Source organism: Hirundo rustica, chromosome 19 (assembly GCF_015227805.2).
Source record: "Hirundo rustica isolate bHirRus1 chromosome 19, bHirRus1.pri.v3, whole genome shotgun sequence".
Lineage (NCBI taxonomy): Eukaryota > Metazoa > Chordata > Aves > Passeriformes > Hirundinidae > Hirundo > Hirundo rustica.
In genome coordinates, this window is record NC_053468.1 from 8263384 (window position 1) to 8275987 (window position 12604).

The window sequence follows — 12604 nt, forward strand, 5'->3', positions numbered from 1 at the left end:
CGAGGTCAACAACATGTTAACACAGCAGAGAGCAAAGCTCCATCCATGGCCTTAAGCACGAGATCCCAATGGACAAAATCCTGAGCAAGCCGCTTGAGCAGCCTCTGCCTTGACCTGGGGGGGTTAGGTACATGATCTCCAGAGACCCTTCTTGACCTCATCCATTCTGTGAAGATTTGCTGTTTTCTAAGTTCGTGACAATGTACCAGGCTTGAAAACTGCACAAGAAGCTTGAGGCTCCGCTATTGCATTAACCATTAGTCCCACCCACATGAGGCTCTGGGCAGTCATGAGCCATCCATGCCCATTCACAAGGCCAGCTCTGGCCTTTATCACTTCCCTTCATCTTTCTCCCCATTAAACCATAAAGCCTGCTCTGGTCAAGCCAAATTCTCGCTTACTTTTCTATGTTTAGCCAACATCACGCTGGTGTAGCAAAGTAATTTCTGGCAGCCATCAAAATATTGTTACACCGTATGCCAGGAATACTGACAAGAAAACAATCACTGAAAAACAAAATCTGTGTTAAAAATGGTGCTCTGTTCCTTAGGAATGCAGTCATTCTGCACATCTGTACCTAGCGTTACCTTGTCTGCAATGCAGGTAACTACACCCATTTTATTTTCCATAATGAAGTATCGATTTTGTTTGCAAAAAAATTGCTATAAGCACTCTACATTGCTGGCATTTTACCTGAAGAAAAATCTCTTCACAAACATAATCTACATCAACTTGTGACCGCTTAATTTGTGCGATGGAACTATGGCAAAGCACAGTCCCACCACTCACAGCAGAAAACCATTCACTAACTGGAGTTACCTGCAGTAAGCTTGAGGGAGACTGGCCACAAGTGTGTGGTTTCACACCTCGCTGGCTCAGCAGATGCAAACAAACTACACACGATAAAACTCTGCTTGGTTTACAAAAATGCCAAATGGGTAATAACATGCAACTCACAACACATCATCTCAGTACATTATAAACTGCCTGAAATCTATCTTCACAGCAGTGAAAGGCCAATTCCAACACCACCCTTCTGCAACCAAATTGTTTGAATATGAAAACAAGAATGCAACTTTATTTTAACATTAGCTCATCTGATATAAAGATACCTGAAATCCATACATTTTTGCAGTGACAATATTATCTTAGGTATAAGTGAGATAATTTAAACAACATTTATCAAAATATGTTTGCTGCTCCAAACTCCAAAGCAAACAGTCACCCGAGGAGAAATCACTGACAAAGCCACTGCAACCAGTCCACTTATGCAAATACACCAGATTTTGACAGCACATTATCCTCCACAAGATGGGTGAATATTTTTCTCATTTCAAATTACTCAGTTTAGTTCAAAATGATCACTAGTTAATTCCAAGTTGGGAAACAAATTAGGAACTGAAAAGACAAGTAAACTTGGTTTTCTTCTTCCAGTCTGCAAATAAGAAGGAGATGTTGAAGGCTGAGACCTCCCAGCTCCAATGACTTGCCAAGCACAGTCTCAAGTCACCATGGGCTCCATTTGTTTAGCACAGGTCATGTTACACTGCTTAGTTATAAACAAAAAATAAGCTGAGATTTTTTTTTTTTTCCCCCAAATGCTTAGCACATTTAATACTGTGTAGTAGTTTAAAAAGAGCAAATGAAAATGTTTGCAAACATTTTCAACTCCGATTTCTACCCAAAAGCAGCTTGAAAAAGATCACAACTGAGAGACTAATCACCTGATAAGTCATCCATCATTTTCAAAAAAGCACGAAAATAAAGACTAAGTAAATCTATGTAAATGGATGCAGTTGCTTAGATGCATGCAGAGTATATCCTTCTCAGTATTAAGAGCTACCTTTTTTTCTTCCTGCCAAGACTACATTTATTTGCGAGTGCCTTAAAGGTTATCAAGGGAAGAGAGTCAATCTTTCTTTAGGAAAAGAAATAAAAGCTACAAATGTTAAACAAGATTAACATGGGCCATTTCAGTCAAGGTCACAGACTTATCAACTTCCACCAACTCACCTTGTAAAAACATGCATGGCCTAAGAAAGGGCTGAATACTGATCTTTTAACCACAGAACTAGGATAAATATTCAGATATTGCTAAAACCAGTGCACATAATTACCCAGATTCTCTTCATGTAACATTCTTAAAAAAGGTCTGAAAGGAAAAAGACAGGGAGAGTCACACAGACATTTTTAACTGTTTCACCTGTGTCAAAATTGTAAATTTTCCTCTCAGATTCAGAAATCCTCCCAATATCAACTTTTTAAATTCATCTACTTGAATTTAAGTAAAACTTAAAGGTTGCATTTTAGTCCTGAATAGGTACACCTTATTCCATCTCTAGTATCCTCTATAATAAGAACACTAAAATGCATAAAAAGAAAATGAACTTCTCCTTTACAGCTACATCTCAGTCAAATATATGTTTACACTCCTGAGAGGGTTTGGTTCCTACTTTATAAACAATTTGTATCGAAAAAATTTGGGTCAAGGACAGCTTACCATCAATAACAGCCTGCATCTCTCTACAATTACTGGCCAAAAAGTAACACAAGTATCTTAAAAACATTTATTCCATCACGTTGCCAAACATTAACTAGACCACAAAATTTCGAAAATATCACTCTGCCTACCCAGGCATCCCCACAAAAGCATAGCTCAGAGGTCCCCAAAGGATTAGTGAATGGTTTTCTGCCACATCTCTCTTCTATGTGCCAGCTCTGTGTTAAACAGCAGTTTTGGTATCTGCTGGGAGATCTGGTATCTCTGGTATTACTGCTGGGAGCTTCCTAAAGCAGGCTGCTGATCAGAAGGAGGCTTTTTATTTTAATCTCTAGTAAGCCACATTTAACAGACCAAGGTAAGGTTGTTATGGTGAGAAAGTTTAGGCATTCACTGGATTTCTTTGGATGTGAAAATAAAACACTAATAACCAGTACATAATGTTTATTATATTTCAGACCACAAAAATGAGATCAGATTCTTTGTTTCAACAGTCAGCACAGTAAAACTTTGTGCAGTATGTCTGGGACTAATAAGTATAGTCATGCAACTGGCTTAATCAATCTTAATTTCTTTTGTGCAATAATAGAACATTTTTGCCTGTTGCTTTCTTTCTTAACGAATATATCTTATCTACTCAAAACTAAGCTGAACTGAGGGTGGGGAGAAGAGATCTTTTTACTTTGAAATTATAATAGTAGCTTAGAGGCTTTGCTCTGCTGATTTTGAACTATAATAATGGAGATACTTCCTCACATTCCCATTTGATAATTCTTCCTTTACCAGCCTTCAGTTACCAGCAGATCAGAGCTCGAGTTTACTCTTGAGTTGGCAGTAAGCAAAAGAACAAAGCTGTACTGTTTCTGCTGAGAAAGAAATTGTAGCCCTTGTCCAAACATATTAAAACTCTAACATGCAGGATGACTAAGAAGTTGTGTATTGGATAAATGAGGTGGTGTGTTAAACAATTAAAAAAAAAAAATCAATAGAAAGACTTACACGTTTATAGAGAATGACCAAGGCATTGTCAAAGAATTCAGCCATCAAACAGAGCCTAATTTAAGTTACAGTTTAGTGGAGGAGTAGACTGTGTAAATGAACAAGTTGGCTGCTACTTCTAGACGACAAATTAAAGTATTCATACTTTCCCTTAACAGACCTGCACTGGCTCTACTGCTGAAGTATACCAGTACCAGCATCCAGGAAGAACCACCTAACTGATAAAAGCCACATTTTTAATTTAAATACTGACTTTCACCTCAATCTAATAAAAAATATTTGTCTGAGGGGATGTTTAATGAGTTACATGGCAAAAGATGAATTATTTTTTCTTCTTTTCTATTTCTCAGCTCAACATGAGCAGGCACCATTGATGTTTCTTTTACATAACTGATGTTGTACCTTTTCCACAGGTGATGCATCTCATCTATGTGACAGCTTCCCCAGTGAACTGAGGATGGGAAATAAGGATAACAATTTACAAACTACAGGCAAGTATTTATTTTAAAACTACGTATCTAAACCAACATTTCTCCAGCACATAGTGCTGCCCGGCATTACACTCTGGGTTTGATCTACTACTTCCATTCAACCTTTTGAATCTCGTTTAGTTTCTAAGCACTCCTGTCAGTTTCTGACTTGGCATCAGCCTCAGCCTGATGGGATCATATGGCAGGTTGAGGACTGACTTCATGATGGAACTGCCAGGCAAAGAAAGAAAACTGGGCAGTGCCCCTCTGGTAAGCCATGTACCAGAAGCAGAAAATAAACAGAAAAAAAATCCCATTTGTAGATAAACAGTAAGAGACCATCAGGAAGGAAACCTTTTCCTTCCAAGGTTTAACATGTTAAAACACTGCAGAGTGCTCTCATAGCCCAGCAGCAGCTGAAAAACCCAGCAGTCTTGAATGCAAACTGATGACATCCACAATTAAAGAGCTTATATACTTCCTTAGCCCAAACAAGTAAATTCTGTTCTCTCCACCTACTCAGCTGATTCTCACTACCTCTACTCATGCTGAACATCCACAAGCAAGTTCAGCACCATAAATGCCCACGGTGACACAAACAGGGCAGCAGAGTGCCCTGGGGAAGGGCAGGCAGGCAGCTTTAGCCATGAGGTTTCCCATCACTCCAGCCTCCTGTGATGTCTGGACATCAGCAACTCAGTTCTGTAACAGATGGTCACCAAATTAGACTGAAAAAGAAGTCCCCAAACCTCAGATATCACACACATATACACACCCAGAAAACAAAATGAAATATTCAAGGTATTTGGGAGTCTTTGCCACAACAAAAGAAAACATGTGCAATATGTCTTAGCTGAGTAGATACGACCTTACAGCTGGCAAAAGCCTTTACTCAGTGGTCTTCCTAGGATGCACAGGATGGCAGAAGCCATGAGAGACAAGAAAAAAAAAAAAAAAGGTTTGAACGATAGGAGTGACTTGTCTTTGCCAGATAATCATCCAGTGTTGCAGGCCGATCTGTTTCTCTTATAAGGGCATAAACAACATGTGTTTGTCTGAGTTCATACCAAAGGAAACAGACTGCTGATCTCAATGTCCCCAAATGATGCATGGATACATTTTAAGCACTTGTTTGTCCTATTATATTCTGAAGTCCAAAATAGACCTTTTATTACAGTATCTCCAATTTCAGGACACATGTACAGTAAACAAGTGATCTGGGAATGAGAAACACTTGTATTAATAGCAACAGCACACTGCTCATAAGTAGAGGTGTCAATTATTACTAAGCAAAATGGACAGATTACCAAAAATACCACCACAAATTTAAAGACAACAAACCCAGCTTTATTTTTTGTTTAAAACCCAAAGAAAATCCAACTCATTCTGTACATTTTATCACCATTCACTTCTTGCTGCATTTTTATTGGAATTAATATTTTTAAGGACCTTTCCACACTAAGAATACCTTCTGCTTGCAAGCATCCCATTGTATGCTGAGTGACAAGCAGAATCAAATCCAAAGCAGAGCCCAGCATGGACACACCATCCCATCTAGCTTCTCTGGGAAGCATCCCATTCACATGGACAGCCATCTGTATGTAGTGCCAAACCTGGAAGCTTGCAAAGTGTCTGTAATTCTGTGTCAAGTCACCAATATACAGAAACTGGAGCATCTTGAAAAAGAACCCGCAGTGACAGACACTTTTAGAATGGCTGCCTTCAACATTTCAGGTGACCAAGGTCTCAACCTTTACACATGCAGAACTTTTTCCTTCTCTTCAGCATTTAGAAATAATGGCCACCTCAAACCAAAGAGTATCAAAAAACCCGCAGAGATTTTAAAATTTGTGATGCTAGACACATGACCTACAATTATTTTAACCACCCAGCCCTGTGAGCAAAGTAACTGCTCAACTTTATTCTAGTTATAATTTAATAGCTTTACCATTTAAATAATACCTTTCTCCCTCAACTATTTCACATTACTGCTTACCACCAAATCTTTATATTAGGTACTGAAATAGACAGGAAAGATTATTTGTTAGCATTGACTCCAGATGTTCAGGGGTCTACTAAAGCATTACCCAGAAATCAGGCTAACTACATTACATAGACCCAGTGCTTGGAAGAATCCTGACCCCACTTCATTCTCCTGGACTCTCCATATATTTTTATATACTCTGAAAAGACAAGGGTAGGCTCACCTTCCTACCATCTACTGCATGCACTGGTGCTCAAAGCATGCATTATCCCAAACTGTCCTCCATTCAGATTTAACTCCTATGCACTACAAGGAATCACAGAACCCGGTGAGTTGGAAAGGACCCACCAGGGTCACTGAGTCCAGCTTCTGCCCCAGCACAGCACCATCCCTAAGAGTCACACCATGTGCCCAAATATTGTCCAAATGCTCCTTGAGCTCTGTCAGCCTTGGTGCTGCAGCCACTGACTGCCCTGGGGAGCCTGTTCAGTGCCCAGCCGCCCTCTGGGGCAAGAACCTGTTCCTAACATCCAACCTCAACCTCCCCTGACAGCCTCAGGCCATTCCCTCAGGTCCTGTCACTGTCACACCGAGCAGAGATCAGTGTCTGCCCCTCCTCTTCCCTGCACAGGGAGCTGCAGACTGCAGTGAGTCTCCCCTCAGTCTCCTCCAGCTGACCACACCAAGTGCCCTCAGCAGCTCCCCACACTTCCCCTCAAGGCCCTTTCCTGTCCTCGTGGCCTCCTTTGGACGCTCTCTAACAGTTTCATATCTTCCTTATGCTGTGGTGCCCAATGTGCACACAGCACTCGGGGTGAGGCCGCCCCAGAGCAGAGCAGGACAATCCCCTCCCTGGCCCGACTGGCAATTCTGGGCCTGGTGCCCAGGCCAGGGATGTCCCCTCCTGGTGCCCAGGACAGGGATGTCCCCTCCTGGTGCCCAGGACAGGGATGTCCCCTCCTGGCTCCAGGGCACTGCTGCCTCAGATCCTACTGGCCACTGACCAGGAGCCCCAGGTCCCTTTGTGTGGTGCTGCTTTCCAGCACCTCCTTCCCCAGTCTGTATGCACATCCAGGGTTGCCCCATCCCAGGTGCAGATCTGGGACTTTTCCTTGTTGGATGCAGTTAGAAAATATTTTGCAGTTAGGGGGAAATAAATCAAGACAGTAATGTAGCAAACCAGTATTTGTATCCAGTGCCCAAGCAGGTTACTTGTGGCACCTCTCCCAGTAGCATGAGACAGTTTAACCAAGGAAGCAGAGACACCTCGTTTTGGTGCGAGGGAAGCTGCTCATTTTGCAGCACACAGGGAGATGAAGATTGGAGTTTTTCAGATAAGCACAGTTCTCTGTCCCAGAGAACTAGCATTTACAGAGGCACATACCAAAGAAAAATAATGCAATGGTGAAGCCACATGCAGTTGTTAACATTTACATGCATAAACACACTGCACAGCTGCTGAATAGGTGAGAATCCTCGGCACCAAGGAACATTCAAGTCAGACACAGAGACACAATATGCTGAGCTGGAAGGGACTCACAAGGATTATCAAGTCCAACTCTTAGGTGAATGGCTGGTACCAGGACTGCATCCCCAACCCTGGTGCTATTAGCACCATGCCCTAACCAACACAACCAATAAAACACCAGAATGGTGATGACAGCAACAGCAAAAACATTAGACACATGCAAATCTTCAGCGTGCAGCTAAAAAAGACGTGGATCACTCCTCCACTGGGGTGCCTGGCAGAGCCTGCTGACATCAGTAGGCCTGCACTGACAAAAGCAGAACACCAAAAGCATAGCCCTCAGTGCAACTGCTTAGCAGTTCCACTATTATTTATTCCTAGATGACCTCTCTTAATACAACTTTGCATAAAATACCTCACGCCTAACTTAAAGTTATGATTAATAGTATTCTTCTTTCAGGTCAGTTTAGCCCACTATTTTATTCACTATCTGTCTCACCTCTTCACCATGTTAGCTGCCGTCTTGCTTCTGGCCATCAGAATAGTCTAAAAACTGCTGTTCTCTGTACAGGAAAATATTGCTATTGTAACAGAAGCTAAATTAAAACACTCGTGTCACGAACAAGGGCAAGAGTGTGAGAGAGTGGCAAAAGGCCAAATAAAAAAGGAGATTTGTTACTTTTCCTTCCCAAGAGGATTAAGAAAAATGTGCAAGATTAAAAAAAACCCGGTTCCAGCCCTTTTCCCTAATGTATGACAACATGAAAGAGACCCTCCAAATCACTTCACACAGGAGGCTATGTAAAAACCCTCGTTTCTTGCATGACTAATGTAAGAATACTGTTGATGTCATTGTCACCCCTTTGGATCACATCTGTCCTACAAATCATTATTTCTTTCTGGCAGCCTTGCAGCACCAGTAAAACTCTGTTTAAGGTCTCACCGGGGAAAATGTAGGTGATGTAGCAACTGGTATCTTTGTTATCTCATCAGAAGTGATTAGCAGGCATGTGGACCACCTCCCTCTTTCATTCCCCTGAGGGGTTCTTTGCAGATGGGGTGTGTGGAGAAGAGATTTGTCTTGCACCCCTATAAAAAGTTGTTGACTTTTGGGCATATTCACTTTTTAAAGGAGAAGGAAAGAGAAACAGTGGGGTCATAAATTCATAGAGTTACATCTGCCAGAGGCCCTCATCTTTCTTATGCACATGACGTTCATCAGAGAAGATCTGTGGGCCAGGGACCTCGTTTGCCCCAGGGCACGCAAAAGCGTACAGGAGAAAGCGTTTCAGTGCTGTCAGTTGTCTCTAGAATGACACAAACAAGCTTCCCCTGCATCTCTACTGTCTGCAAAAATAACAAAATGAACAAAAGGGAAATAAAGAGAAGTTTCCCATGCCAACAAATCATTCCACAAACATCTGTTGTTCCTGAACAGTGAGATTCCATGGAAGGTAAGGAAAGATTGCTACTCAGGGTGTAGATGTTAAAAGACAACACAGCAACCAGCGACAATACAAAACTGTCAGGTGCTGCACCCAAATGCTGGACAATGTATCAAACCCCAAAGGGGTTCTCTTACTGCCCTGACCCTTTCACAGCACTCTAACATTGAAAATGTGAAATGCGACGTGTAACAAAAAGACAACAGGACCGTCTCTGAAGTTTAAAAAATAAAAATAATAATAATAATAAAAATAATCCCAAACAAACAGAAAAAGCCCATGAAACTCCAGTCCATGCATTAAGAGTGACAGATTAAAGACTTCATTGTTGACACTAACAAGTGACATTTTAAGCATGGGAGAGGAAGCAACAAGACCTTCAAAAAATCAGCAGCAACTTTCAATTACAATGAAACAACACATAAAAATAGAAGCTTAAGACTGAGGACCCTTTAATGCCCTGTGGAGTATTAAGGGACAACAGTAAACAAGGTGCTTATATACTTTACACTGCAAACAATGTTAGTGGCAATCCAAATGGGACGAGCCCCAAATCAGAGTGAAATTTCAAGGCATGAAGTTTAAGATAAAGGGCTGTAATCAAATTACACCACAAATGCATCCATTCATCTGTAAGCATTTTAACAGAGAGCATTGAATTACAGTTTGAAATAAAACAAATTAATTTACTTTCTATTTCTTAAATATCTATTCATTATTTTTCTACTGCCAAAGAAAATTTCCCACCTTACTACGAGAATGAATGTGGGGGGAAAACTGAAATACTAATTATCAGGCAGGAAAAACAAGAAGAGTTTGAACTGTGTTATTTACATTCCCATTCCTCTTTCTGAATAGTGTGAAGTCAACAAACTAAGTGAAGACAGAAGAATCTGCAATTGCAATTCAAGTTGTTTTGTGCAAAAGGCCTAGCACCTTACATACATCCAATAAACTGGCCACAGTATTTTCTTTCCTCCCTCTAAATAAACAAAATAAAAATAGCAATTCTCACAGTGCTTTCAGTGCCTTCCACTACGTTTTTCTTTTCCCCGAAAACTATCACAAGCCAAATTACTTAATACCACAATTTTTAAATGCAAGGCGTGCATTGCCCCTCATCCTCCCCCAATTTGGCAGCACTGGAAAAGCACCTTTTAAACAAACCCGAGTGTGGAGGACCCGCTCTTTCTGTAAGTGCTGCAAGGAACAACAACAATCCGGGGGAAAAAAATAAAACAAAAAAAAACCGCAAAACCCAACAAAAAACAGAGAGCGAAAGAGAGGGAAAAAAAACAAACAAAAAAACAACCACCACTCCTCCTCCTCCTCGGGCTGCTGTTGTTGCCTTTGTTGTCCGGCGGCCGCCCCGAGCCTGCGGCCGGCCCGGCCGGGCCCCCCGGCCCCCACCTGTTCTCATTCATCCGCCGGGCGCAGCGCCGGCCCGGGCGGGCAGCGGGGAGCAGGAGGCGCACTGGGGCTGCCCTAGAGCTGGACGGGGACACCCTGAACTCCAGCGCTGACCCTCATCGCCGTCTCCCAGTCTTGGGATGGGGGGGGGGTGTGAGTAGGGAAGACGCAGGTGTTCCCCTCGCCCCCCAAAAAACCCTGCCCTCTTGGCGAGGAGGGCGTCCCCCCTCAGCCAGCAGCCTGACTTCTTGCAAGGAGGGTGCCATCAGCCACCCCAGCACCCTGTCCCTTTGCAGGAAGCAGGGTGACCCCCACCCCAACCCTGCCCCTTTGCAAGGAGGGGTGTCCTCCATCCCAGGACCCTGCTTTATTTTTTTTTTTTTTCCCCCCAAGGAGGAGAGCACCCATCAACCCTCTCCAAGGAGGTTGCCCTGCTCACTTGCGAGGCAGATGCCCCCACCCCAGCCCCTGCGAGAGAAGGAGGGTGCCCTGGCAGCACCCAGTCCCCTTGGAGCAAGGAGGGTACGCCCCCAGCGCCCTGTCCCCTCGCAGGGAGGACGCCCCCCGCCCCCGCGCTGCCCCATCCCCGGCACCTACCTCGTCTTAGAGGACAGGAAAGCAAGTTTGATTAATCCATAGGTAAACAACTGGATGCTCTCCTTGGCTATGCTGGCCACTCTGAGCCTGTGCTCTAGGATGTGCAGTTCCATCTTTTCCTCTTTCTCATTTGTAGTTCATCTATCCCTGGGGTTTATGTTGTGTTTTTGAATGGGGAGGGGGAGGGGGGGGGCTGTTATTGTCGGTGCCTTTTATTTTTTTTTTTTTTCCCCCCCCCTTATCCCTCCCCGATTCCGTCTATCCCTTCCCGGCTCCGGGAGCGTGAGCAGGGGATGAGGGAGCAGAGGGTGCAAAAGTTGGAGCGGCGGGGGAGGCCGGCGGGGCGCGGAGCGGAGCGGAGCAGCGGAGCCCGGAGTGCCGAGCAGCTGGTGCTCGCTGGAACAAACAACTTGCCACTCAAGCCCGGGCCGGCGCGCCTGCGCCGCGCCCCGCCGCATGCCGGGCCTTGGAGTCCGCGCCGCCCCTGAGGGCGCCCGCCCGGCCCCGCGCCCCGCACCCCGCACCCCGCCCGCCCTCAGGGGCCGTTCCGATCAGCCGCTCCAAAAAAAAAAAAAAACAAGGATTAAAACGGGGATCCACGCCGGTAAGCGCCCAGCCGGCTGGGATGTTGTTGTGGTTTGTTTCGTTTTTTCTTTGAGCCTGTCGGCTTGCTGGAAAATCTTTCACAATCCCCCACCCCCCCCCCCCCAAAAAAAAAAAACAACCCAGCAGGAAGGAGAACTTTGGAAGTTTTCATTACCAGCGGGGAAATACTCAAATCTTACCTTGTTCGTTCCTTCGTGCGGCAGATGGGAAATCCCTGTCCGTTTCTGCGTGCGGCAAAAATAATGTGGGAAAAAAACCGGTTGCTTTGCACGTAAGTGTTACAGAGGTAAAATCACAGCTGTCAAGAACGTAAAACTGGCCCTGTGTGTGTTGTAATGCTGGAAGGGTGAACGGCTGGGAGGGTGAATGGCCTGTTTGTCCCCATTCTTGCCCCGCTCCTCATCACAAGGAGGCTGAAGGGAGGTAGGAAGGCATGGGCCTCCAAAGGGCTCACCAGAAATGGGACAGCTCTGGCAGTGCCCTGGGGAGTGCCAGGGCACCGACCGTCACCGCCTGCTGCTCTGCACTGCACCCACCGACACTGTGCTGACCAACACAGGAGCTAAGTTCACTCTCGGGACATCAGTAAAAAACTGATTCAGGTTCTGTTCAACTTCTCTGACTTCACACTGATTCTGCCATGAGCACACAACCAGCATCTAGTCGCTATGGCCCTTTTCACCAAAAGATTTCAAATAAGCTTTATAAAGACTATCAAGAGAAATCTCTGTTCTACACAGGGAAACTGAATCATGGGATATGTCCAAGGGCCCAAGATGAGAGCTCAGCCAGCCAAGCCTCACTCCTCTCCCCTACAGTGCAAGAAGAGCTTCTGCAGTTCTAAGTTAAGTTTTTAGGGTCTGTCTTGTTGCAGAAATCCCTTGTCTGGAGATAAGCTTCCAAAACTAGGATTTCCAAGCCCTTTCTGTTTTGTTAATTCCCATGGGCTGGCTGTATTTTTCCCCTGGACATGTCAGTTCTTCCTCTGTCTGTAGCCATACTCCTGAAAGACTGTCTTAATTTTGTTATATCCAAAAAGGAAAAAACTTGCAATTAGAGGCATTCATATTGATTAGTTTGTCAAAATCATTTAGAGGAAATGCAACCAACATAAAATATCAAATC

General features: G+C 44.0%; 1 protein-coding gene across 2 annotated transcripts in view; it reads right to left on the reverse strand.

Annotated features, from left to right (window-relative positions):
* CASTOR2 (cytosolic arginine sensor for mTORC1 subunit 2) overlaps positions 1 to 11281 on the reverse strand; it is a 130286-nt gene extending 119005 nt beyond the window's left edge. The window contains exon 1 of one of the 2 annotated variants that reach the window (XM_040082557.2): positions 10874 to 11281. In XM_040082557.2, the coding sequence (XP_039938491.1) occupies positions 10874 to 10986 (113 nt within the window). In that variant the 5' untranslated portion in view covers positions 10987 to 11281. Of the gene's footprint in view, positions 1 to 10276; positions 10339 to 10873 lie in introns of those variants that run through there. The other variant, XM_040082558.2, reaches the window with a different exon arrangement.
* Positions 11282 to 12604: the final 1323 nt, after the last annotated feature.